Genomic DNA, 26500 nt, shown 5'->3' on the forward strand with positions numbered 1-26500 from the left:
ATTTGCCAAACACCCTGGACGTAATTAGGAAATGTGTACGTGTCGGCCTGCGCTGAGGGGGGGCTTGCATGCATGATGAGTTCAGTGAAGGAGGGGGCGCAAAGGGGGGGTTGCCGCTGCTTTGGGAAGGAGGATGTGGCGAGCATGCTAAGACGTAGATGGAATGTGATTTCTGGCTAACGCGAGGCTTGGGGCGGCGTGCCCCCCGCTGGGGCCCCTGTCCCCAGGCGGCCTGTTTTCGCCGGGGAAGCGTCGGCGCACCTATGTAAACATTGACCACACACACTTGCAGCACACAAGACATCGCACTAAAGACATTTAAAAGACAGTTTTTAACCCATCATTTAGAAATATGCAACATGGGACCGAGGGGGGGGGGGACTCACTCCAGCTCTTCCCCGAGCGGCCCATGAACTCCTTGGTCTCGGCGTTCCACAGGTACGTCTTCAGGTCCCCGATCTTCTGGTGCAGCGTCCGGCGGGGCAGGGGCCGGCGCTTCCAGCGCTCGAAGTTGAGGTCCTCCTGCTCCAGAGGCCGGTGCTCGGCCAGCTCCTCCTGCTCCTCCTCCAGCTCCTGGCCGTGCTTGAGGAGCACCTTGGGAGGCTGGCGGCGGAGAGAAGAAGGGAGAAGACGCTCAACGCACATTGTCGGCGAGAAGGTTTTTTCGAAGACGACCCGACACTTCACTGCATGCTAGCGATGTGCTGCTATCCTCTCTGTCCCCGGTTTCATGCGGATCATAGAAGAGGGGGAAAAAAACCGGTGACCTTTGCAGCCCTCATCGGGAGAGATGACCTCCCTTGAAGCGGAACCTCCTGCTTCCTGCGTCCAGATGTTCGGACTCTTAGCCAGCAAGTAAGTGTTCACTAACACTCACAACCTTTTAGCAGCAAACACCAACTCTTATCCCCCTCATAATTGTACAATTGCAGACATTTTTTATTTTGCACTTACCGGACTTTTAGGGAGCGGGGTCTCCTCACCTCCTCCCTCTGTGGAACTGGGCTCCATCTTCTTCGCAGGTGGAGGAAAAAGTTCTCTTAAGTATGGTCAAAAAAGCAAATTATGCAATGGTTTAGAAAAAAAATAGCCGTACCTGAAGTTCCTTTTTTCAGCAAAAAAAAAAGCAGATCAAAGTGTGGAGTGGAGAAAAAAAAATGTAAAAAATTTGCTCTCTGTCAAAAGTTTTTGGCGGAGTTCATTAGAAAGTTTTAGTGGTGCAGAGAGCCTCCTTCATCTAAACGCCCAACATAGTGAATGAACTCAAGACAGAGGAACATGGGGGGGTGGGATACTTCCTAAGTCCTGTTTTTTTTTTATTGGAGGGTTCAGTCCACAATTTGGCAACGGTTTGGAACCCGGCGCTGCATTCTGCACACGCACACCATCACTCATTGTGTGCTAAAGCGACGCCTGAATGCAATATTTATAGCTCATTGCAGCACAAAGACGTGCACCGCCAATCATCCTCCTGGTGCACCTGTGGCCCCCGAAATCTTCATCTACATTTTTACCATCCGTTTCTTAAGGAGCATAAATCATATCACAAAGCCTCGGTGCAAAGTGTTTAACATAAACTTCAAGCTCAAAGAGACCTTGCACACACACACACACACACACACACACACACACACACACACACACCCCTCGCCCGCCATCTGCACCCCAGTCACGTAGCGCCAACTGTGTTAGCCCGGGTGCAAGTGTGAGAGGAGGACTTTTGTCGGAGTTTTGCATGAAAAAAGATGTTGCGTCATGGAAAAAAAAGAAAAAAGAAAAAAAAAAGCAGATGTTGGATGGAGAAGGGTGTGTTTATTTGTGTGGATGTTCTCAGCTTGTTGCACTCTTGCATTCAAAAGTTAGTTCGGTGTTCAGAACAGTGACAGCGGTTGATGCCGAAGCCCTCAAAGGACACAAATTGCTCGCAAACATTTTGTAGTTTCTCGCGTATAATTTGACACCAGTCTTGCTGTGTGGGGTATTAAACGGTGTCATACTTGACCTATGGTGCACACCTTTTTAAAAAGCATTATTGTTAGGACGAGCGGAAGAAATCAGGGCACATAGGGCTCGAAAAAGCCACATGATGTTGCAGTGCATTGTGGGTAGCCATAGGACAAAGATTTCAAATCATCTTAATAGTCAGTTCATATGCTTCTGTCCATCTTGTGAACAGCAAGAGTCATTCGGGTCTATGACCACTCATGCTTTGAATGGCAATTAAGCGCAGTATTTACTAGTGTGACCCAATGCAAACAAACTTCCCGAGTCATGGTGCAAAAAAAAAAATCGAACCAACACAAAATGCCAACAGACATGGTCACACATAACACAATATAACACGATTTGTGGATATTATAAAAAAACGTCCATGCACCATTAAAAAAAATTCTGAATAACACCCATTTAATTCATTACAAAGCATGATATATATGTATGTACATATATGTGGGTGTATATATATGTATGTGTATATCCGTGTGTGTGTGTATATATATATATGTATATATATATATATATATATATATATATATATATATATATATATATATATATGAGACAAACTGTACCCTATTCCAAAGGCTCGCTAACTGGAAAAAAATAAAAATGGTGGAATTGACTCATATGAGCTATGAGCACATCCGAGTAAAAGTGACACCAAACTTGTCTATATTTCGTCTAAGGAATACATTTTAAAACCTTTGAAGTTTCCTGAATGGAAAGTCTGTTAAGGCTCATTGTCCTTTCTTCACATTGCGCATAATCTATGTCTTTCATCTCGTATGTGTTCGAGATGCGTGTGGTCCCCCGACCTCGTTTTATAAGCAGGCCATTATTACTTTTAAATACTTTGACCACTGCGCTACCTCTCTGAAAATAATACTCATTCATTTTTGTACTTAGCCAAGACTAAAAGTAAACATGCTTTTCTCCAAAAATACTGTACATTGTAAGTAAACTTGCCTGAAGCTAGTTTGGCTAATGCTAGGTGTGTAACTGAATAAAACATTCAAAGGTACCAGTGTGAAAATGCCATGAACACACCAACATGTACCAGGTGATGGCGTTAAAAGTCATGTTTGACCGTCTCACGGCTGCTATCCAGACTATTCCCCGTCTATTTATTAGCTTCATAACCCGACTTCTTTTGGCTTTGCTTTCACGCCGGAAATGAGAAAAATCTCACCAAATACAGTCTATTATACAGCATTAGTCACATGTGAATAACATACGTAAATACAGTCTATTATACAGCTTTATTCACATGTGAATAATATAAATACAGTGTATTATACAGCATTATTCACATGTGAATAACATAAATACAGTCTATTATGCAGCATTATTCACATTTGATTAATATAAATACAGTCTATTACACAGCATTATTCACATGTGAATAACATAAATACAGTCTATTATACAGCATTATTCACATGTGAATAACAAATACAGTCTATTACACAGCATTATTCACATGTGAATAACATAAATACAGTCTATTATACAGCATTATTCACATGTGAATAATATAAATACAGTCTATTATACAGCATTATTCACATGTGAATTACATAAATACAGTCTATTACACAGCATTATTCACATGTGAATAACATAAAGTCTATTATACAGCATTATTCACATGTGAATAACATAAATACAGTCTATTATACAGCATTATTCACATGTGAATAACATAAATACAGTCTATTATACATTTAAGTACAGTCAAAAAGGAACATATGCATTATACAGTCTGATGGCTGTCGTATGAAGGACATAACCCCAACACTTGCTCTCCTTTTTCACTAAAATCACTAAAGTCAGTCTTGTGAAGTTTTAGCAACCATGACTCATTCTGACTGGGGCAACCTACAAGTCCAACCCTCCCAACTCTGTTCCTAGTTGTTAGCATGCTCATTTGCATCATGGCAATACACCCTTAAAGCAAGCTGTACTGCAGTTGCCCATGTCAGACAGCAGATGTCGCCAGATACCCAAAATGAAAACTACATTATTAGCTTTTAAAAATACTCTTATTAATAAAATGTCTTGTTGAATTTTTATCATCTATCTACGTTGCTCACGAGGAGTGATTATTTTATTGTTATACGACTTTTGTTTGTTTTTTCAAAAGAAAAGAACCCCAGACTGATGCATCAAAGGCGTCATGGATAGGACTCTGAAAGGACATCAGACCAGCCTGCCAGGTGAGTTTAAAAGTTGGGATGTTCTTCACAACAGCAGCGGTCCTGTCAATATAGAGCATCTTTGATTAGTATTTTGCAATAGGTATTTATAAACAGCAGAGCGCCTCTGTGCTATAGGGGATCTTTGACAAGCTCTTCTGGCAGTAGATTCTTACTGTAAGCACAACAGCGATCATGTCCAATAGAGGATCTTTGACTAGTGTTTTGTAATAGGTCTATAACAGCAGAGCACCTCTGTGTTATAAAGGATCTTTGACAAGCATTTTCGGCAGTACATTCCTAAAAACAGTAGCAATCCTATCACATAGAAAATCTTTGACGAGTGTTTTTGTAATAAATCCAAACGTCAGAGCGCCTCTGTGTTATAAAGGATCTTTGACCAGCATTGTTGGCAGTACATTCTTCAAAACAGCAGCGATCCTATCATATAGAAAATCTTTGACTTGTGTTTTTGTAATAAATCCAAACTTCAGAGCGCTTCTGTGCTAAAAAGTATCTCTGACCAGCATTTATGACGGTAGATTCCTAAAAACAGCACAGTGATTGTGTCAAATAGAGGATCTTTGACTTGTGTTTTTGCAATAGGTCCTTATAAATAGCAGAGCGCCTCTGTTCTGTAGAGAATCTTTGACTACCGTTTTTAGCGGTATAATTTAAAAACAGCAGCGATTCTGTCAAATAGAGGATCTTTGACTAGTGTTTTGTAATAGGTCTTTATAAACAGCAGAGCGCCTCAGTGTTATAAAGGATCTTTGACCAGCATTGTTGGAAGTACATTCTTAAAAACAGCAGTGATCCTATCACATAGAAAATCTTTGACTTGTGTTTTTGTAATAAATCCAAACTCCAGAGCGCTTCTGTGCTTTAAAGTATCTTTGACCAGCATTTTTGACGGTAGATTCCTAAAAACAGCACAGCGATCGTGTCAAATAGAGGATCTTTGACTTGTGTTTTTGCAATAGGTCCTTATAAATACCAGAGCGCCTCTGTTCTATAGAGGATCTTTGACTAGCATTTTAGCGGTATAATTTTAAAAACATCCTGTCAAATAGAGGATCATTGACTATAGTGTTTTGCAATAGGTCTTTATAAACAGCAGAGCGCCTCTGTGCTGTAGAGGATCTTTGACAAGCTCTTCTGGAAGTAGATTCTTAGTGTAAGCACAGAAGCGATCCTGTCAAATAGAGGATCTTTGACCAGTGTTTTGTAATATGTCTTTATAAACAGCAGAGCGCCTCAGTGTTATAAAGGATCTTTGACCGGCATTGTTGGCAGTACATTCTTAAAAACAGCAGCGATCCTATCACATAGTAAATCTTTGACTTGTGTTTTTGTATTAAATCCAAACTTCAGAGCGCTTCTGTGCTATAAAGTATCTTTGACCAGCATTTTTGACGGTAGATTCCTAAAAACAGCAGCGATCGTGTTAGAGGATCTTTGACTTGTGTTTTTGCAAGAGATCCTTATAAATAGCAGAGCGCCTCTGGCCCATAGAGGATCTTTGACTAGCATTTTTAGCTGTATAATTTTAAAAACAGCAGCAATCCTGTCAAATAGAGAATCTTTGACAAGCATTTTTTTGCAGTAGAGTCCTAAAAATTGCAGCAATCCTGTCAATTAGAGGACTTTTGACTTGCGTTTTTGCAAGAGGTCCTTATAAACAGCAGAGTGCCTCTGTGCTAAAGCGGATCTTTGACTAGCATTTTTGGTGGTAGATTTTTTTTTTTTTTTAATTAGCAGTGGTCTTGTCATAAAGGATCCTTGGGTCATGTATTGTGCTTCCACTAGCTGTGCACTGCAAAATGTGCCCATTGTAGCAATTAATTCTGACTTCGTCATTTTGATTTATTAAAAAAAGCACATATTGTTGCATACTTTTTTGTTTTGTAAGTTAAATTATTTAATATACTGTGCTCCTGGGGAAATGTTGCTGATTAATGCATTTATTATTATTTATTCAGTGTATTTTATTTTATTTTTTAGTATCAAATGGCTCAAGTCGGTCAAAAAAATGTTATAGTTTCAATGAGATTATTATTTTATATTTCAAGCAAAATGATGCACTTTAAACCTTTCTGCTACAAACTAAAACACAATGTTAATAAATGTTTTCTTTGTTGTAAGTTGATCTATATTAATTGTTTGCTGTTTTATGTTACTAAAGATGCAATGTTATGGATAGGTGTATTTATAAATTGTATGAACAAATGTTTTCTTCTTCCTGGGAGCGGGGAAACGATTGTAACCGAAAAATTATTGACAAGTACTAAGTATTTAAGTATTTAAGTGTATTTCTGGTCTTGACGTCCCCTCCCGGGCTGAGGGACAACGCACTTTGCTGAACCAAAAGTTGCTTTATTACAAGCGAGCATCATTTAAACAGGTCTGTAGTACCCGGAGGAATCTTAGTCAAAAATGGAGGATTCCTAACCTGGAGAAGCCAAACCATCAGTTTATATATTCCTTCTTTGTCTGTCTGGGTGTGCGCTAAGTCTAAACAGCACCACCTGACCATAAAAGGAGATGTTCGTGTGCAAGTGTCTGGAAAACAACTGCTTTAAGTCATAACTTAAATGTTGGTGTTTGAACAAGACAGGTAGTCTCCTCTGAAGGACAGGGCTATCACTTTTGCATTCCGAAGTCCCAATTAGGGGATTCTTCCTATGAGAAGTGATCCAATTCACCTGCAAATATCAAACTAAGGGGTCTTATCTTATCATGTGCTCAAACTGAAATACCACTGTGTACTCAAACTTGAAGGTTTGCTTTCTCCAAGATGAATATGAACAGTTACCATATGTAGAACATAATATCAGTTCATCATTCATAATTTCTATTTATTCCTTTCATGAAAATGCATATATACAAGCCATGTACAGTTGACACTTTCGTTGTTTTTTTTGTTTCTTATACATTCCCATGATCAGAAAGGAGCAGATGGAAGAATAATATTCTTATATTTATCTGCCCCCTTTTTAACACAAATTATTTTAGATGACTTTATAACTTTTCCCTCCACCAACACCCCAACTCCAAGATACTTTTTAATTTTAGTTTAAGCATTTTCACAATAACACGTCCAATCAAAATCAAAAATCAGTGTGATATAATTCCAGTTGTCTTTTTGTAACTCTTTTTAAATTCAAAGATATTCTTGCAACTTTTTAAGTCTTTCTTTAGAGAATTCCATGCTTTCACACCAGCAACAGACAAGCACATTTGTTTCAAATTTGTTCGCACTCTTGGATGTTCAAAATCATACGGCCTGCTGTGGTTCTCATCTTCAGACGTGAACACAAATCACTTTTGTAAGTCCTTCGGAAGAACTTTATTTCTACTTTTGAACATCGCTAATAGAGTATGCAATTCTACAATGTCTTTCAGTTTTAATAATCCTGCCCTAATGAAGAGTGGATTTGTGTGGTCTCTGTATCCTATTGTAAAAATGATACAAATGACTTTTCTGTGAAAGAAATAAAGGCAAAGTTAATTAATTCACTTCAGTATCTACTAGGGATGTCCGATAATGGCTTTTTGCCGATATTTGAAATTCCAATATTGTCCAACTCTTTAATTACCGATATCAATATCTACCGATACCGATATATACAGTCGTGGAATTAACACATTATTATGCCTAATTTGGACAACCAGGTATGGTGAAGATAAGGTCCTTTAAAAAAAAAAAATAATAAAATAAAATAAGATAAATAAACTAAAAACATTTTCTTGAATAAAAAAGAAAGTAAAACAATATAAAAACAGTTACATAGAAACTAAGTAATTAATGAAAATGAGTAAAATTAACTGTTAAAAGTTAGTACTATTAGTGGACCAGCAGCACGCACAATCATGTGTGCTTACGGACTGTATCCCTTGCAGACTATATTGATATATATTGATATATAATGTAGGAACCAGAATATTAATAACAGAAAGAAACAACCCTTTTGTGTGAATGAGTGTGAATGGGGGAGGGAGTTTTTTTGGGTTAGTGCACTAATTGTAAGTGTATCTTGTGTTTTTTATGTTGATTTAATCATTTAAAAAAACAAAAAACATACCGATAATTTCCGATATAACACTTTAAAGCATTTATCAGCAGATAATATCGGCGGGTCGATATTATCGGACATCTCTAGTATCTACTCTTATTTTTAAAAGTGTTGTGATACATTCAATGATTGTAGTGTCAATTGAAGCTCTTTGTTCGATTTTAAAGACCAATTGTTACTACTGTATTGTATTTCTTTAATTAGCATCAGTTGTTAATGCTAGCTTAATTGTACAAAATGGCGCCTGGTGTAACACGGACTATTTTCGGGGATGTTAAATTTTCAACATTTATCTAAATTTGAGGCGAAATGAAGAACGTTTTTAAATCATTTGCGAGTGGCTGAACTAATATTTTATGGGTGGTTGTGTAAATAATGTTCCCGATATCAAGTAACGCTATAATGCTAACTCTTAACAACCAGGTTTAAATGACTTAATCTGTCGTTATAGTTATATAACCGCTATGAATATTTTAAGTATTGTGTAAGTTTGTGTGTTTTTTTTTGCCCACTAAGTGTGTGTATGACATGCGCACACAGAGCCCAGCCGCCGCGACCCCACCACTGCCCAGACACCGACACACGACCAGGACAGAGACCGACGGACGTGCGAGCAGACGCGGGCATATGTGAGTGGAACGGCGCGGAAGGTGGAAGCGGAGGGGACGTCGCTGCGGTGGTCGGTCGGACGCTTCATCCCATTCAATGACTACGGACAGCCAGGTTAAAGATTTACAGCGAATACGTCGTCACGCTGTCTGCTTAATTTACAAGCGGTGCGATCCATCCATCCATCCTCCATAGCCGAGCCATGCCCCCCGCACCGAGCCTCCAATCCAGCGGGCTGACTCTCTCCGAGACCAGCATCGGTAAGTGTGAGCGTGTGTGTGCGTGAGTGTGTGTGTGTGCAAGGTCACCGGTGTGTCTAAATAATGTCTCTCCGTGGGCTGGGTTTGAGCAGCATGGTATCCGCTAAAACACAAAGGCGGAGTTTTTTTTTAAAGCGATTAAAAAAAAAAGAAGATGTTACATCACATATTTTTTAGCTCCATCCAGGCCGCAGCACGTCATTGCAGGTGCAGGCTCAGCTTCTTTGTTTGCTGGATGCTCCAACAGCACCAGCTAAATGCCAAACATCTAAAGTGGTGCATGACAGTACTCATAGAGGTGAGTTATTGTTGTTTGCACTACAAAAATAGTTAACTTTTGCTCAGGTCGGTGGCAGTGGAAGTTGCGAGTTTGGGAGGAAGTCATTCTTGCTCATGTCAATAGAACTATACTAATTATTTATAAGTAGTAAGTCAAACAGGGTGTACCCCGCCTTCCGCCCGAATGCAGCTGAGATAGGCTCCAGCACCTCCCGCGACCCCAAAAGGGACAAGCGGTAGAAAATGGATGGAAGTCAAACAGAGGATCTTTGACTTGTATTTTTGCATTAGGTCCTTATAAATAGCAGAGCGCCTCTGTTCTATACAGGATCTTTGACTACCGTATTTTTCGGACTATAAGTCGCAGTTTTTTTTCATAGTTTGGCCGGGGGTGCGACTTATACTCAGGAGCGACTTATGTGTGAAATTATTAACACATTACTGTAAAATATCAAATAATATTATTTAGCTCATTCACGTAAGAGACTAGACGTATAAGATTTCATGGGATTTAGCGATTAGGAGTGACAGTTTGTTTGGTAAACGTATAGCATGTTCTATATTTTATAGTTATTTGAATGACTCTTACCATAATATGTTACGTTAACATACCAGGCACGTTCTCAGTTGGTTATCTATGCGTCATATAACGTACACTTATTCAGCCTGTTCACTATTCTTTATTTATTTTAAATTGCCTTTCAAATGTCTATTCTTGGTGTTGGGTTTTATCAAATACATTTCCCCCAAAAATGTGACTTATACTCCAGTGCGACTTATATATGTTTTTTTCCTTCTTTATGACTCCGGAGCGATTTATAGTCCGAAAAATACGGTGCCATTTTTAGCAGTATAATTTTAAAAACAGCAGTGATCCTGTCAAATAGAGGATTGTTGACCAGTATTTATTGCGGTAGAGTCCTAAAAATTGCAGCGATCCTTTCAACTAGAGCAGTGTTTTTCAACCAGTGTGCCGCGGCACACAGGTGTGCCGTGAGATACAGTATGGTGTGCCGTGGGAGATTATGTAATTTCACCTAATTGGGTTAAAAATATTTTTTTGCAAACCAGTAATTATAATCCGCAAATAATGTGCTGTCTAGAGCGCGGTAGAGTGAACGTGTAATACTCTTCCATATCAGTAGGTGGCAACAGATAGCTAATTGCTTTGTGGATGTCGGGAACATGGTTTGTCGTGATCACAATATGCAGACGGGAGGCAGTGTGCAGGTAAAAAGGTATCTAATGCTTAAACCAAAAGTAATCAAAAGGCGAGTGCTGCTAAGAAAAGGCATTGAAGCTTAGGGATAGCTATACAAAACTAAACTAAAACTGAACTTGCTGTAAAGTAAACAAAAACAGAATACTGGACGAGTATAGTAAAGTATATCCGTGCATGACATGACAATCAACAACAAAATAGAAGTGCAAGACAAGAACTACAACACTACACACAGGAAAACACAGAAAAACTCAAAAAGTCACGGTGTGACAGTACACATACTTTGAGACAAGCTATAGTGATGCATGGTTGGTTATAGTTTGAATTTATAACCAACAATTGCAAGCCCGACTTTTAACTGTCAATATTGGCTACTGAGTTTAATTTTTTAATGTTTTCTGTTAGTGGTGTGCCTCGGGATTATTTCAATGAAAAAAATGTGCTTTGGCTCAAAAAAGGTTGAAAAACACTGAATTAAAGGACCTTTGACTTGCGTTTTTGTAATAGGTCCTTATAAACAGCAGAGTGCCTCTGTACTAAAGAGGATCTTTGACTAGCATTTTTGGCAGTAGATTTTTTTTTTTTGTCATAAAGGATCCTTGGGTCATGTTTTACCATGCAGTATCATGCTTTGACTAGCTGTGCACTGCAAAATGTGCCCATTGTAGCCATTAATTCTGACTTCCTCAGTTTGATTTATTAAAAAAAAGCAAATTTTTGCATTCATTTTTTGTTTTTGTAAGTTAAATTATTTATGTGCTGTTGAGGAAATGTTGCTGATTAATACATGTATTATTATTAATTCAATGTATTTATTTTGTTTTTCAGTATCAAATGGTTCAAGTCGGTCAAAAAATTTTTATAGTTTCAATAAGATTATTATTTTTTATTTCAAGCAAAATTACCTTTTGTTCAGGTTGGTGGCAGTGGAAGTTGCAAGTTTGGGAGGAATTCATTCTAGCTCATGTCAATGGAACTATACTAATTACTTATAAGTAATGGGTGTTATTCAGGCAAAATAAGAGGGATGCGTGACTACAACTTTGAAAACATGTGCTGCCAGATCTTATGCACTATATACGTAGTAAGCGAGTCTCAAAATGTCATCACCAGAGTTAGGGTATGTTTTAGTTCAGGTGTTCTGAACCTTTCTGATCTGGGGGCCCAACTTTTCCATTACAGGGTATCCGCGGGGTCTTAAAAAGTCTAAAGAAGTCTTAAATCCAATCATTTGAATTTAATTCTCCTAAAATCTCAAAATGTCTTAAATACGATTTTCAAAGGTCTTAAATCTATTAACGTTACTTTTATTTAAAACATGCATAAACTTCAGTCTCGCTTTGAAATGTTTTGATTTTTGAGGACGCTATAACGTAACTACACAGCGGAACTAACTGTGCTGCCCGGTCAGAAGTTATAGTTTGGCAATTTTTTTATTCTGATTTCCAAACAAATCATGGTTCACAACAGAGAGGTTTCTGGTGTTTTTAGTTAGGTTAAGCGTTTTGTATTCCAATGTAGAAGAGCTGTGATTAAAATTCATATACTTTACAAGTAATTCCGGGCCTCCAATTTTCCAATTCAAGTTGATGATGTTGAAGAAAGGCACACAAGTTTGTGATCATGGCGCCGCTATAAAAAGTTTGTCTGCGTTAACGTTTATAATAATATCACTAATACTTGGTTAATATTCAAGTCACAAAATGTAAATGGAGTATTTTTGGCACTTTTTGGATGTTTTTTTATTGGGTTTTGTGGGCGTAATAGAGGACCTCCCATTTTATTCACATTTAATTACAAATTAGAATACATCAAAAAAATACATCCTTGTCATGTATTTCATAATGATTGAGAACGATAGGCAAAATTCCAAAAAACTGTACTTCCTCTTTTAGAAACTTCTCTATGACTTTAGCTCCAGACGTCTTCCTAGTGGTTAGAGTGTCCGCCCTGAGATCGGTAGGTTGTGAGTTCAAAGCCCGGCCGAGTCATACCCAAGACTATAAATATGGGACCCATTACCTCCCTGCTTGGCACTCAGCATCAAGGGTTGGAATTGGGGGTTGCATCAGCAAAAATTATTCCTGGGCGCGGCCACCGCTGCTGCTCACTGCTCCCCTCACCTCCCAGGGGGTGATCAAGGGTGATGGATCAAATGCAGAGAATAATTTCGCCACACCTAGTGTGTATGTGACAATCATTGCTACTTTAACTTTAACTTCTGTTTGTCTGGGATTGTTATTACTGCCACAAGTGGTGGAGAAGTGTATTACTACTGAGTACCACTAAAGCCCATATGGACCGCAGCTGAAAAACATAAAAAAATGTTGGCGGCCCGGCCCTATGTTTAAAAAACACTGTTTTAGATCATTTCAAACATGCCTCACCATGTTGCATTTAAGCACATCACATGTTTACACTTGCACAGTTCAACATGACCGAAAAGGAGAAGGAGGAAGCTTATTGAAATAGTGTTCACACTAAAAAAAGATACTGGGTGCACACTTTGGTGCAGTTCACTTTGTGTTTACACTGGTATTTTGGACCAAACATATGCATAGAGTACAGACTTGATTGGGCACCTTTTGTGACATATGACGTGACGTAATACTCAAACCGACATGCCATATGCTGGGTTAATAAGTTGGTTATTTTTAGTGATGCATTTTTTTCAAGTCAATTCCTGCTTCTCAAAACTGATACCAATAACTTATTTATCTCTATTTTTTTTTTTTATGCAGTTGTAACTGATGTTTGTGCACTCCTGAAGGTAGGAAAGATGGATTTGACCAACTGTACCTGTCGATTTGTTTTAACAAAAGCCAGTATCCTTAAGGATGGCAAAGGGCGGGTGGTCAAGCGCCATCATTTCCATGATTGAATTGCTGACCACTTTAACCCTCGTGTCGTCTCTGGCAAACGCTTTGCACTTTTCAAACGCTGCGGCGATAGAAAAAGCCCCCTGGCCTTTCTTTGCAGCTAGCTATGGTGTTTCTGGGGGCTGATAAGATTTGATGTGTTGAAGCGTAATGTTGTTTACTTCCTCGCGGAATGTTTGCAGAACATTTGGTGTAAATGACACGTGAAATGTATTCCTCTGAAACGGTTGAAAAGTCCCACTCAATTGATGCTATGGCTGGGCGATTAAACGATATTAATATATATACCGCGATAGACACGTAATCAGTATCAATAAAAATGAATTTGATAATTGTATTTTTTTTTGTTGGAAGAAACTGGATGTTGCAAAGCAAGGTTGGTTGCATGAATGAAGGCACTCGCTCTTTGGTAACTGAAAAACACAGGAAGTGATCACTGATCAGTGGGAGTGGCACGCTAACAGCCAATCAGGTAACAGTATCAATTATCAATTTCGCCGTTAATTCTTGAGTGAGAAGAGAAGGTAAAAATGAGTGCTGCAGAGAGCGACGAAATTGGAAAAGGAACAGGAAAAATCACCTGGACAGTACGGCAGTTTTTTGGACTTTTCAAAACGGACTGTAGTCAGACCAGTGTGGTCTGGAAATGATACAAGGCACTCGTCCCCACTAAGGCCCTGTCTAATTATTAAGCCTTAGCCCCGTCTCAGCCACACTAACCCATCGTTTAAGGATCCCCTCCTCTAATGATTTTTTACACCGGTAAGTGCGCCGTGTATTTTTTTGAATCTCCGGCTCTTAGCTTTGTATGGACTCATTGATCGTTTACAAACTGAGTTCGGAGAGGAAGTGACGCCAGAAAGACCATGCCCCACACAGGAAGTGACGTCAGAAAGAACGCGCCACAGCCAGCGTCATAACAAGCGGTTTCGACAACGCGCGATTATAGCTATTTCAGATACAACACATCTCAGACGGCAACATAGCAGTTGAGCGACGGTTTTGGATAAGGCCTGGAAGAACGGCAGCCTGGTGGGATATGTTTGTCAACGAGTGTGTTGGGCCACACCGAAAAACAGCGAATGCATTTGGACTGGCAAAGCAGACTATCAGTTATTGTCTGCGATGTATGTCGAGCGATTACTCAACGTCTAGTTTTTTACTCCATAACTATTGTGAAGCCATGAAGTGGTTGTGGCCGTGAAGTACGACCGCCAATTTCAGCCCGCAGTGTCCTGACCAGATCGATTGTTGTAAAATGTTCTTTATCACATTGTTTACTTTCACACGTCCATTAAAGACATGATTCATGTATGATGGCTCAGGTGTGATTTACTACAATACGGCCAGTCCAACAGCTGCTGATGATGAGGCAAGCAAGGTTTACTGGTAAAAGAATTGTGGCAATAGGCCACATTGAAACACAGGGTAAGAATACACTTCCAGGTCAGAGGTGAGGTTTTTTTCGCCCATGCTTACTAGGTCGCGTTGCTCTGGCGGACGGAAGGGGGAGGGGGTCTTAAACAGTAGCATTTTGTGTGCGCGTGTGTGTGTGTGTGTGTGTGTGTGTGTGTGTGTGTGTGTGTGTGTACAAGGATAAGATTAAGTGGGATATAGCCTGGATAACCTTAGTGTAGAAGGGGCCTAAGATGGTAATAGGTAATACCACACCACCTTAGCTGTGCTCACCCTTTAGAGCACAGCTGTAACTTCCTGGCACTAAACCTGCAGAAAATAGTTCTTCTCAGTTTTCTCTATGTTTACACATTTCCACTTTGCACTATTTTGTTACACTTTATTAAGCATTTCTTACGTATTCCTTATTTTTGCACCTTCATTTTAAGAGCTTATTGTTAAGTGTTCAATGTGATTTTACAATTGTGTTTACATTGTTTGAGTGTTTTCCATGCTTGTGTTGACATTTCCTTTCTGCCTTGATAGCTGAGGGCATTATAATCAGAGCAATATATTTTTCTCCAATTCCTTATTTTTGATAGATCTTAAAAATAGAAATATTTATTGATATTGACTGATATAAAACACTCATTTTGTGATACCGTTTTCAGCCCAGCCTTAATGTACCAGCCCTTGGTTTACAATCAGCTCAGGTGAAGTTATACAGCATGGCAAGTAGGAGAAATAGAGCGCTTGATTTGCTCACCCTAACCTGCCATCACTTACAGAACGTATAATCTTGCTTCATTGAAGCGTTTTTTTTTTTAAATCAATTTTCGGAACTATTTCTAATGTTATCAGATGTATTGGTGGGATGTCATAATTCCTCATACTAAATAATTATCGGTCATATATTTATGGTGCACCCACAGCTATTTTTATATTCTGCCAAATGTATTTATTTTTTGTCATTTATTCTGCCTTTTTGCTGTCCTTTTAACACAGGTCCGTGTAGCGTTCACAATTGAACCGAACCGATGCAGAGTTCAGTGAAAATCAGGCGACGGGCTACATGTTGAAGACCCCTGCTCGAGCATTGTTCCTGCTAAAATGTATTCCCACTAATGGGCAGTTGGGGGCAACTCCCTTACTTATGCATTTTTCAAAAGCAGCCAGACTCCTAATCAGTTAGATGTCGATGACATAATGAAGTTACTTCTAATCAGGTTTGCTATCAGGGCTAAATGCCCTGTGGTTGGTAGTTGTGGCTTTGGATATTGATGTTGTTGTCATACGGCGAGAGGGGATTTTTGACTTAATGTGTGTATGTTGGTCAAAAAAGTGATTAAGTGATACAAGTTGACACAAGTTGAAGTTAGGAGTAGGTATGTTTGTAAAAGGTTGCACTGAGAACTCACATAGGCTACGATCACTTTTGATTCACCCGTAACAGATACTTGTTGTCATGATCCGTTGCCCCGGTCACGTTTTGTTTAGTTTTTGACTGCCTCAGTTCCTGTTTTGAGCACCCCTGGGTTTGTGTTTTGGTTGCCATGGGTGCAGATTGGTTTCACCTGCCTCTGATTAGTGTTCGTCACGCTCACCTGCCACCGGGCACTAATCAGAGAACAACTTATTCCACACTCAGTCTGGCTTTCTTATTTGCATCTATGCAACAAGTTACCTGTTAGTTGATTTACCTTTGGATTCATATGCTAAGCGTTTCTTGTTTGGTGATCTGTTAGCTTCCTGCGCTATCGGCACCCTGGTGCCTTTTTGTTTGTATCCCGCATGATTTATGGACATTAAATCATTTTCCTACCTTGTACCTTGCCTCCGGAGTTTTCCGTCTGCATCCTGGGAGAACGACCCACGCAGTAAAATGCGACCTCGTTGTGACACTCACCTTGATCCTCATGCAATGTTTAGTAAACCACCCGTTTCACTGTTTCTTAAGCTTTCTTAATCATCTATCTAAATTATCACGGTCTTTAATATTATCGCGGTATTGTTGAACATGATCTAAAGTACTTATGGACACTGAAATCTTTTAACAAAGGTACAGTATGTTTTTTAGATAGAGCTAAAATATCTATTTTGCACGTTTTATGGTTTTTATGCTTCATTTATAGTGTTATAGGCCTTGTTCACACTGCAGGTCATTGTTTTGCCCATACATGACCTGTATAGGATTTTTTTCATGTCAATGTGAACAGTGAAATTCAGAATTTTTCAAATCCGACCGAGGCCTGTTTCATATGTGGGAAAAATTTGGATATATATACAATGCAACTGCAGTCTGAACAATCGGGTCGCTTTTCTCCGACCAGTACGTCATCAAAAAGTGGTAAGCATCATAATCATAGAGTGTAAAAACAAATTACCTCTATATTGAAGCTATTATCATATATATCTGATTTATGAAACTAAAAGTCTTCCAAAGTTTGCAGATAAATAAATATGATCAACATAGTATCAATCTCACAAAGATTCCCGAGCCATTCTGAGAAATAATGAGGAAGCCAGTCACGTGATCACGTGACTTCGCGCTAGGAACCACAGATCTCTTCCCCATCAACAACAATGCTAATCAAGCAGACTTTGTGAGAGCCAAAAACGATTACTTTGGGAAAAATTATGATCCAGAACCTTATATTTTTGAGCCCGAACACAAAGAGGATGAGCAATAAGTTTTAGAAGCCGAGTGATGGATGCAGTTTCATTGTGACACTATAGCATCATGTAGCATTGCTAGGTGCTAAACATACAAACTAACCATAACAAACCGAAATTAAACAAAAACTTACTGTAATATTTCCACTCTTGCTGGGATGCCGACCGACAGGATGCTCACATAAATTTGTTTAGATGAAGAATCAATCACAATCCTCACGAAGGGTTAAAAAAAAAGTTCCTTTTCGGGTCTTTTTTGCCATCTTGCGGACGTGAAAGTGGACCAGCCTGCCGGTCCATGACCAGATTTGTCCACTACCAAATGAGAGATGCATGAATTATAATCTACAATTTACATTTAGCAAAGGTATTCGGAGCGGAATATTCAAAATGGCTTACTGAATTTGTGGCATTTTGTGATGTTTAAACGGTGTTTCCACATACTTTGCGGATTGTAAATAACCATTAGATATGGTTTAATGAATAGAATGAAACAAATAGGGATATAAAGTCAACTTGTTTTTCTGCTCTACTGCAACTTTAAGAACGTCAATGTTCGACCACTCCTGTTTGCGACTGCTCGGCCACACGCTCTCCGGAGCAGACGTCGAAGCAAATGTCCCACAAACTGCGAGAGCCAAAATGCTTGCACTCTTCCTTCCTTATCTTCTACGTGCAATAATTTCTTTCAGAAAATGTTGACTTTGATTGCATAGAATTCTTTAAAATCACCACAAATGCACCAGGATAGAGATAGAGTATGATTAAAGCCATTTTAAAGGCTGCGATATATGTGAGTGACGTCATATCCAATCTAATTCAATCCACTTTATTTATATAGCACATTTAAAAAAACAATAGACGTTTCACAAAGTGCTGCACAGAAGTCAAGACAAGCATACTAGAAGAGTCAGTAATATAAAACATTTAACTATAAAAGATTAAATACATTTTACATCAGAGGAAATAAAATAGACTAAAATCACACAACTCTCATGCTGGTTTTAAAAGCAAAAGAGTACAAATATGTTTTAAGATGTGATTTAAAAGCCACAGCAGAAAATGCACGATCACCTCTGGATTTTAAACAGGTTTTTGGGACGACCAGAAAAAACTGATCAGCTGACCTCGGAGACCTTGTGGGGGTGTACATTTTTAAAAGGTCTGACATATATTGTGCCGCTGATATATGCATGTGGGTCAGATTGCGTTCACTTTAGACATCACATTTTTTGGAAATGTGAACAACAAAGAATGATCGAATTTGACACACAAAAAAAATCAGATTTGGAGATAGTAGCCCTTGTCTTAGTATTTTATCTTTTTTAATGGCTAAATATTTTTTGTTTGAAATATTATTGTGTACATGAGCACTTTAAGATCTATTTAAGTCAAAAGTCCGTAAAAAATAAAATCTATTGTTCTTATTTTCTATGTCTGGTGGGCGTTGTGGTATCTTGCTCTGTTCAGTTGACCTCAAGCACCTTCGTCTCGTATTCCTCCGAGTATAGAACGATCACTCTGTTCGAAGAGAGCACAGCTTGCAGGTTCAATGTGCACAACTGAATAACTGTGTTGCTCAGATAATAATGTTTTTATATAAGTTTGGATCTGGGTATGTTGTTTCTTAATTGGGAAATACGTTAATGCCCCTTGTTTTCATGTTAGCATTTAAGCTAGCGAGTTGGCGCAAGTCAGTCCATGTGTTTATCAAAGTGCAGTTATTGTCAGGTTCAAACACTGATGACATCTATTAAACAAGAATTAAACAGAGACAGAATTAAATTTGGCTCAATTGAGGAGAGACTTCTGGACTGTACTCTTGAACAGTCTCCAGCACGCTCTGGAGAAAGATTGTACGCCGCCTCTTTTATTTGGGCTTTCCCTGATTACATGGCAACAGCTGTTTCTAAGGGACGGGGGTCGTAAACAGCCATCGCCTTTGATTAAAACAGTTCAAAGAAAAGGTCGTAAAATAGTTCAAAGAAGCGGTGCCTGGAGAGGAGTCTAGTCCTGCTTCCTCTTCGCTTTGTAAATCTCGAGTCAAGACAATATCTTTCTGTTGATTACAATACATGAAAGAAAAACAACACCTTCATGTTGCTTCCCATCCTACACAGTAGAGTTTTACAAGCCTTCTGCTTGGTAGGATTAAAGACAGCTTTTGTCTGCTCGCCGGGAACTCATTGAAACACAAAGTTTTGTGATAACTTAGATACAATTATTCTAACAGTTATCAATCACAGTTTTTGTTCAATTTAATTTAAAATAGTACTACTCACCGTCAGACGTTTGGCTGACTTTATCGTTACATCCCTATTTTACACTAAAGTGGACTTCTCCCTTCACTATTATTATTACCATATTTTGTATATTCCTGAGAACCAGCATCCTCTGTAGTGGACATTTGATTTTTGTCTATTTTGTCAGCATTAATGAATTGGAAAACAAAAATTGCTTTGTCCATACAACAGAAGTGCTCTGTTGTTTTTAGGGGATTTACTCCCAAAAAGCTAGTCAAAGATCCTCCATATGACCGCGCTCTAGTGTTTTTAGGAATTTGCTGCAAAACTGTTGGTCTCCTCCAAGTTTTTTGAACTGAACTCGGAGTTTGATTGATTGATTGAGACTTTCATTAGTAGGTTGCACAGTGAAGTACATATTCCGTACAATTGACCACTAAATGGTAACACCCGAATAAGTTTTTCAACTTGTTTAAGTCGGGGTCCACTTAAATTGATTCATGATACAGATATATACGATCTGGTGTCAAACCTGGGCCGGATTGGGCTCCAGGGTCGCCAGTTGAATAGCTATGTCAGTTTCCAGTACCAATTCAAACTTTACTGCATGTTGGCACTATCGATTTTGATTGAAATTTGACTCAAGATGGCAGTCAAGGTCCAATTTCAGCTCTCTTCCTCTTTCAAATATCCAAACTTTCAGGAACTGTTGTTCTGTATCACAGTAATGGCTTTAACGATGTGTGCAGCAAAGGTCAAAGGCAAGCTAAGGAAGATAAATGTGCTTTGTAACCAATCTCCAAACATTGGATGTCAAAGTCGGAGGCAGTTAATTGCCTCGAGTTACTACTCCTGTGTGTGAAAGTTCCCGTCTGCTCCCAGGTTCTTTTAAGAGGAGGAAGAGGAAATCCATCATCGTAACGGTATTGCTGCTGATCGTGTCGGTGCTCATACTCATCTTCGGCCTGGCGGCGACGACCAGGACGCAGAACATCACAGTGGGCGGCTACTACCCGGGACTCATTGTGAGTGGAACTGAATGACACACAACCCGCAGCCACTCATCACAGTATGACGTGAAGTAAGCAAGCTCTTTTCACTCACAATTACTGACGGTCTCGGGGGTCGGGTGGAACACATTCATTATTCAGCATCAGTGTCATTAAGCGCTGAGTGAAGTGAAGTCTTTCCCATAAAAGTGTTTTCTTCACTGCAACCACGTTATCTAGATTGCACTTCCGCTTTTTGACTGGTGGGCAAACAATTCAATAGCTCCCTTCATTCATTTTGCTGGAGTTGCACAGGTGTTTTGTGTATTTTGAAGGTTTAGAGCCAAATATTCATGCCGGAAATCATCAACAAATAGCTAAATGTGATGGAGTGGATCCAGACACTCTTAAAAAGAAGAAAAACTTCACAATAGGGTTTTACGGTATACCGGTACTAGTAAATGAATCAAAAACAATACTATACTCCTTTTTGAAAAATACTTGTTCCTTTTTAAAAAAAAAATTTTTATAAACGTGCAGGGACGTGACGTTGCTGATTTTATGAGCAGAGGGGCATTTTGAGCAGTGCACAATCACGGAGTACTTACAAGCAGACACGGTGTGTCGACAGAAAAGGGAGAATGGACGCATTTTGGCTTAAAAACAAACGAAAAAGTAGAAGCTATAAACACTGAAACTCGCTCCACAAGAGGTGCTTATCGCTTGCTCTTGATAGCTAACTAGCGACTAACATCCATTCGCAGTCTGTAGTGTTTTAGCTACTTCTAAATCACTAATCCTCGCCTCCAAGGCGACAAATAAATTACGTTTCTTACAAGTATCATTCCTGCAGGACGAGGAATAATTAAACATACTTCACTACACACCGTCGGAGGATACAATAGCTCACCGGCGTCACCGCTAACAAAAGCTGGCGCTCCTCAATGTAACCAAATGGGTGGATCTACGCCTGACATCCACTGTAATGATACCAAGTACAAGAGCGTATCTAGTCGATACTGCTAAGATTACATTGATATTTTTACTATCACAAAATCTTTTTTTCCTTATTTTATAACTCTGAAAATACGTCCCTTGACACATGAGGACTTTGAATATGACCAATGTATGATCCTGTGACTACTTGGTATCAGATCGATACCTAAATTTGTGGTATCATCCAAAAGTATAGTAGTGAAAGTATCAAACAACAGAAGAATAAGTGTTTATTGCATTTTAACAGAAGTGTAGATAGAACATGTTAAAACAGAAAATAGGCTGATATTAACAGTAAATGACCAAGTAGATTAATAATCAATTTTTTACAGCTTGTCCCTCATAATTTTGACAAAATAATAGAATGAGACATGAAACAATATGTTACTGCATATGTCAGCAGCCAAATTAGGAGCCTTTGTTTGCTTACTTAACACTAAAATACAAGTTGTCTAGTAGGTTCACTATTTTATTCAAGGTCAAAATTGTTTAATGTATTGTAAGATTATTGTTAAAATGAAGCCAATAAAGCCATTTTTTGTGGTCCCTTTTATTCAGAAAAGTATCAAAGTATCGAAATACATTTTAGTACCAGTACCGGAACCAAAATATTGGTATCGGGACAGCCCTACGTCACAAAATTAGAAAGGTTTAATGTCACTCAAGTGGACTTTTCGCACTATCTGATCAAGCACACTTACTCTTTTACACACAAGTAATTCAATAAGAATTGTTTGTGTGTTTGTTTGTTTTTAAATTCCTCTGAAATTTCAGCTGTATTCTGTTACCTAGGTATGTTTCAGAGACCGGATCGTATGAAAACCAAAACAATTGTTTCTATAAGGGATAATGTAAATTAAATTAATCTGTTTCCTACAGCCAACAATATGAACACAAAACACATTTTTATACAGAATTATTATGGTTTTACATGCATAGAACAATGCAAAATGTGGATGTCCGCCAGGCCCTATCTCCTAGCATTAAAGATTACTTTTAAAAATCCTGAATCCCGAAAGTGCTGCGACTCAGCCCCAAAATGTAATCCTTTGTTTCTTATACCATGTCTGACATTTCCTGAAAGTTTAATCAAAAACTGCCCATAACTTTTTGAGCTATGTTGGAATGAAATAAACTGAGTGAAGCCTCTTGTCAGTCATCCACTCTTCTTGTCTCTGTGGCAGGTACGCTAGCATACAAGTTGAGACTCGTAGCGTAAATGTAATGAAATTGAAACAATCCAGAATCATCCACAAAATGTAATGACTTTTTCCTATTTCATTTCTGGCATTTCTTGAAAGTTTCACCAAAATCCGCCAATAAATGTTTTACTTATGTTGCTAACTAACTGAAAGGCTGACAGACAAACAAATCTCTGGCGATTACAGAGGTAATGATTATGGCTTTACATGTAAGAAACAATGCAAAATACATAGAAATGACAAATGATACGACTACGTGGACATTTACCAGCACTTTATTGAAGATTGGTTAAGATGGCAATCAATGAGTGGGTGGGGAGGGGGTCACAAGAGGTCACCTTCATACTTTCTTGGATTAAACCGTGTTTCTCATCTTCTTTATCATAAAGTGCTAGTATTTGCAACTTTTTTTGGCCCCATTAGGGATGTTTTTGAGTCACCAACAGGTGGGATTCCTCATTTGGGCACTGGACTAGTTTTTTCTGCGCAATGTTTGGCCGTACAATAACTGAGACGGTAAACAAAAACCAGGGCAAACTTTTGGTGAAAGGTTCATGCTCTAGTCTCACAAATCTCCCTTGACTACTGACTAAACAGATTGTCTTTTTAAATAAATTCCCACCATAAAAGTCATGTGTATAATAATCATGTCGCAAACAGAGCATGACAGAAGCACTTAGCCTCTTGATTTATCACTATGACGCTTTACAATAGCAATAACAGCCTTTTATTTTCTCTATGCTTCCAGCTGGGCTTTGGCTCTTTCCTGGGAATCATCGGCTCCCATTTGATAGAGAACAAGAGGCAGATGGTAGGTTTTGTGCTGGGTGTCACCTTGTCTTATGTCATTAAAGCTACAGTATGTGCAAGTCACAGTTACAGCACTTGATGATGACACCACACCCGGCTGAGCCAAGGCTTGCCGACGTCCGCAGAGGTTTGAGCTGTGTGCCAGAGCTAAAAGTGGGATGCGTCCAGAAATAGAAATCAGGGTGTAAGAGGAGCAGGCCAGATGTCCACGCTGGAATGTAAGGGCAGATGAGCGAGGCTGTCAGAGCTGAGATGAGGAATGACTTTGGACCGTGGCACCTTTTTCCAGCAACGCAGCAAAGTTTGGACGGCAGGCGCCACGGTCAGCACGTGCAGTGACAGCTTACACCCACTTCTTTACACCCTCAGGGTCCAGTTGCAGTGAAAACTACTTAATGATGTTTATTTTATTGCCTGTGTAATAGCTGACGCCGTGGTCGTAGACATACATAGGATGCCAATGAATTATTGGTAATAAATACAGTAGATGTACTGATTACAGCAAACGCATGTATTTTACTAAGCTGCAGGCTAATTATTGTAAGATAATTGGAGAGCAGCTAGCAGATAACAACTTTATCGTTAAACTAAAATAATGTTTTGGAGTACATGAGAAAGTAGCATTCCTAAGGACGGGTACCGACCAAATTCTGTACTGATTCACGTAAAATTAAACGCTCTAAACTTCGGTACCTGGTTGTGTACTTGACACCGGCTCAAGCGCTGGGCCAGCAAACTGTCTCCAGGTAATGTTGCGATTTTCCATGCCATTAAAACCAGCATGCCTAAAAGAAAGCACTCAAAAGTAAGACCCCACTTTTTGAAATGCGCTAGCGCAATGCAAATTTACATTAAATACTGTATGCCCTTGTTCAGGGAATATTTCCCAACTTAATGCAGAGTGGAATGCGTTTGGAGTCTCATTCGCTATTCACTTTGTTGTGTTGTGTTTTTTCTTTGCAAATTCACGCACATACTATCTTATTTGGTTTTGATGGCAAGAAGAGGTGCCAGACATAAAGATGAATGTGTGTGTGTCCAAAACACAAGCTTAGGTTTACTTTAGGTTTCAGACAATGCCTAAACAACTCCGCCACGAAGGGGCAGCAGGGAAAACAAAAGCATGGGAGCTGAAAGCCAGGCTTTGTAGGACAAGGTATTCTCTCTAGCGCTGGTATTGCTACACTTGTGGAATAAATTGTTAATTTTCAATTCTAGTCTCCTTGCTTTATTCAGACAAGCTATTAAAACACAGGAACCGGTGAAGACTTTGCCCTTTAAAAGGGCAGACCTGAACACCATATAAATGCTACTGATCAGCATTAGCCATTTTACATGGCGATTTCAACACCTGCAAATTTGGCAATGAAAACTACAACTAAGATGCCTGTTACAATCAAACAGTTGGTGTGTGAGAAGTACAATATTTACAGTATAAAGACTTTGTAGGACTCAACAAAAGACAGGACTGGCGCTGTCACTTTAATGGCAAGTACTTCTTCCTGACTATCGCAACACACCTTGGAAGAACTGATATGAATGTCTTAGTATAGCAATTCAAAAGGGCGAAAATTTTCTTCAGTTTTGTTGGCTTTATTTACAGACGGTGCGGCAACGTCCTGACACTTTCAATGTGTGTAGCTCTGCAACACTGCTCTCTGTGTCGTGCTCCGTAGCCTATACACTACTGCCGTCTTGGAACAGTGCGCAAAGTCTGTTCTAAAAGTAAACACAGAAAACTAAATATAGCAACTGGACAGCACAATTAAAATCAGCTCAGTGTTAAATAATTTAAAAATATATATATTTTATTATGAAACAATCAACATTTATTACCACATTAGTATCGGTATCAATTCCCGGGTACCAGGAATCGGTACTGTATCGGTTTGAATGTGAATGGTTCCCTTCTCTAACCACATTGTCATTTATTAAGTGACACGACACAGCAGCAACAGAACCAATGTCGTAGTAGAAAACAAGATTGCAAACTTCGGAAATGTAATCAATATTTAAAAGCGCATGCAGAGGTAGAAGCTGGACGTTGACCCCTCATGATGACACTTTAAATGCAACTCCTAGCTTTTTGTGGAGATAATGTAAAAAGAAAAAAAGCTATCTGAAGGTTGCTTACAGGCACAAATCTTAATGCCAGCACTTTAATTGAATTATTCAATTACATTCAATTTATAATTTATTGTTGGAGGTTGAAATCACACTGAGCATGCTGCTTAGGTTCAATCAATGCATGTGCAGAAAGTGCAAGTTCACATTAACATTTTAGAGCGATAAAGCTGATGCTGTGCTTTGTGTTCCCTTCCCAGCTAGTGGCTTCCATTGTCTTCATCAGCTTTGGAGTGGTGGCTGCATTTTGCTGTGCTATTGTAGATGGAGTTTTTGCAGCCAGGCACATTGTAAGTACACCTAAAGCGTACAATTAACCAAGCTATTATGTAACAGATATGAATGAGATGTGTGCTTAAATGCACTTTCTGAAAAATCAGTGCCAATCTTTATTAAAGTGGAGTCAAGCTTGTGTGAATTAAACATGCAGTACATGGCAGCCGCACAAAGAAAATCTGTGGCATGAGCCATTCTCCCTCATGCACGTCATAGCAGACATTAGCTAACCACTAATGCAAAATAAGATGGTTGGAAAGTAAGTTTCTTGGTA

General features: G+C 39.0%; 2 protein-coding genes across 4 annotated transcripts in view; one reads left to right on the plus strand and one right to left on the minus strand.

The window, feature by feature from the left end:
• The window catches only part of atp1b4 (ATPase Na+/K+ transporting subunit beta 4), a 15727-nt gene extending 14424 nt beyond the window's left edge, over positions 1–1303 (minus strand). The window contains exons 1-3 of one of the 2 annotated variants that reach the window (XM_061976670.1): positions 1097–1303; positions 955–1011; positions 387–603 (exon numbers count right to left, since the gene is read on the minus strand). In XM_061976670.1, the coding sequence (XP_061832654.1) occupies positions 387–603; positions 955–1011 (274 nt within the window). In that variant the 5' untranslated portion in view covers positions 1097–1303. Of the gene's footprint in view, positions 1–386; positions 604–954; positions 1015–1096 lie in introns of both variants that reach the window. The other variant, XM_061976669.1, reaches the window with a different exon arrangement.
• A 7376-nt stretch (positions 1304–8679) lies between these two features.
• tmem255a (transmembrane protein 255A) overlaps positions 8680–26500 on the plus strand; it is a 31428-nt gene continuing 13607 nt past the window's right edge. Inside the window, exons 1-4 of one of the 2 annotated variants that reach the window (XM_061976674.1) lie at positions 8680–9138; positions 20712–20854; positions 23765–23827; positions 26151–26240. In XM_061976674.1, coding sequence (XP_061832658.1) covers positions 9081–9138; positions 20712–20854; positions 23765–23827; positions 26151–26240 — 354 coding nt within the window. In that variant the 5' untranslated portion in view covers positions 8680–9080. Of the gene's footprint in view, positions 9139–20711; positions 20855–23764; positions 23828–23931; positions 24149–26150; positions 26241–26500 lie in introns of those variants that run through there. The other variant, XM_061976677.2, reaches the window with a different exon arrangement.

The sequence above is a fragment of the Nerophis lumbriciformis genome, linkage group LG16 (genome assembly GCF_033978685.3).
Source record: "Nerophis lumbriciformis linkage group LG16, RoL_Nlum_v2.1, whole genome shotgun sequence".
NCBI classification, from domain to species: Eukaryota; Metazoa; Chordata; class Actinopteri; order Syngnathiformes; family Syngnathidae; genus Nerophis; species Nerophis lumbriciformis.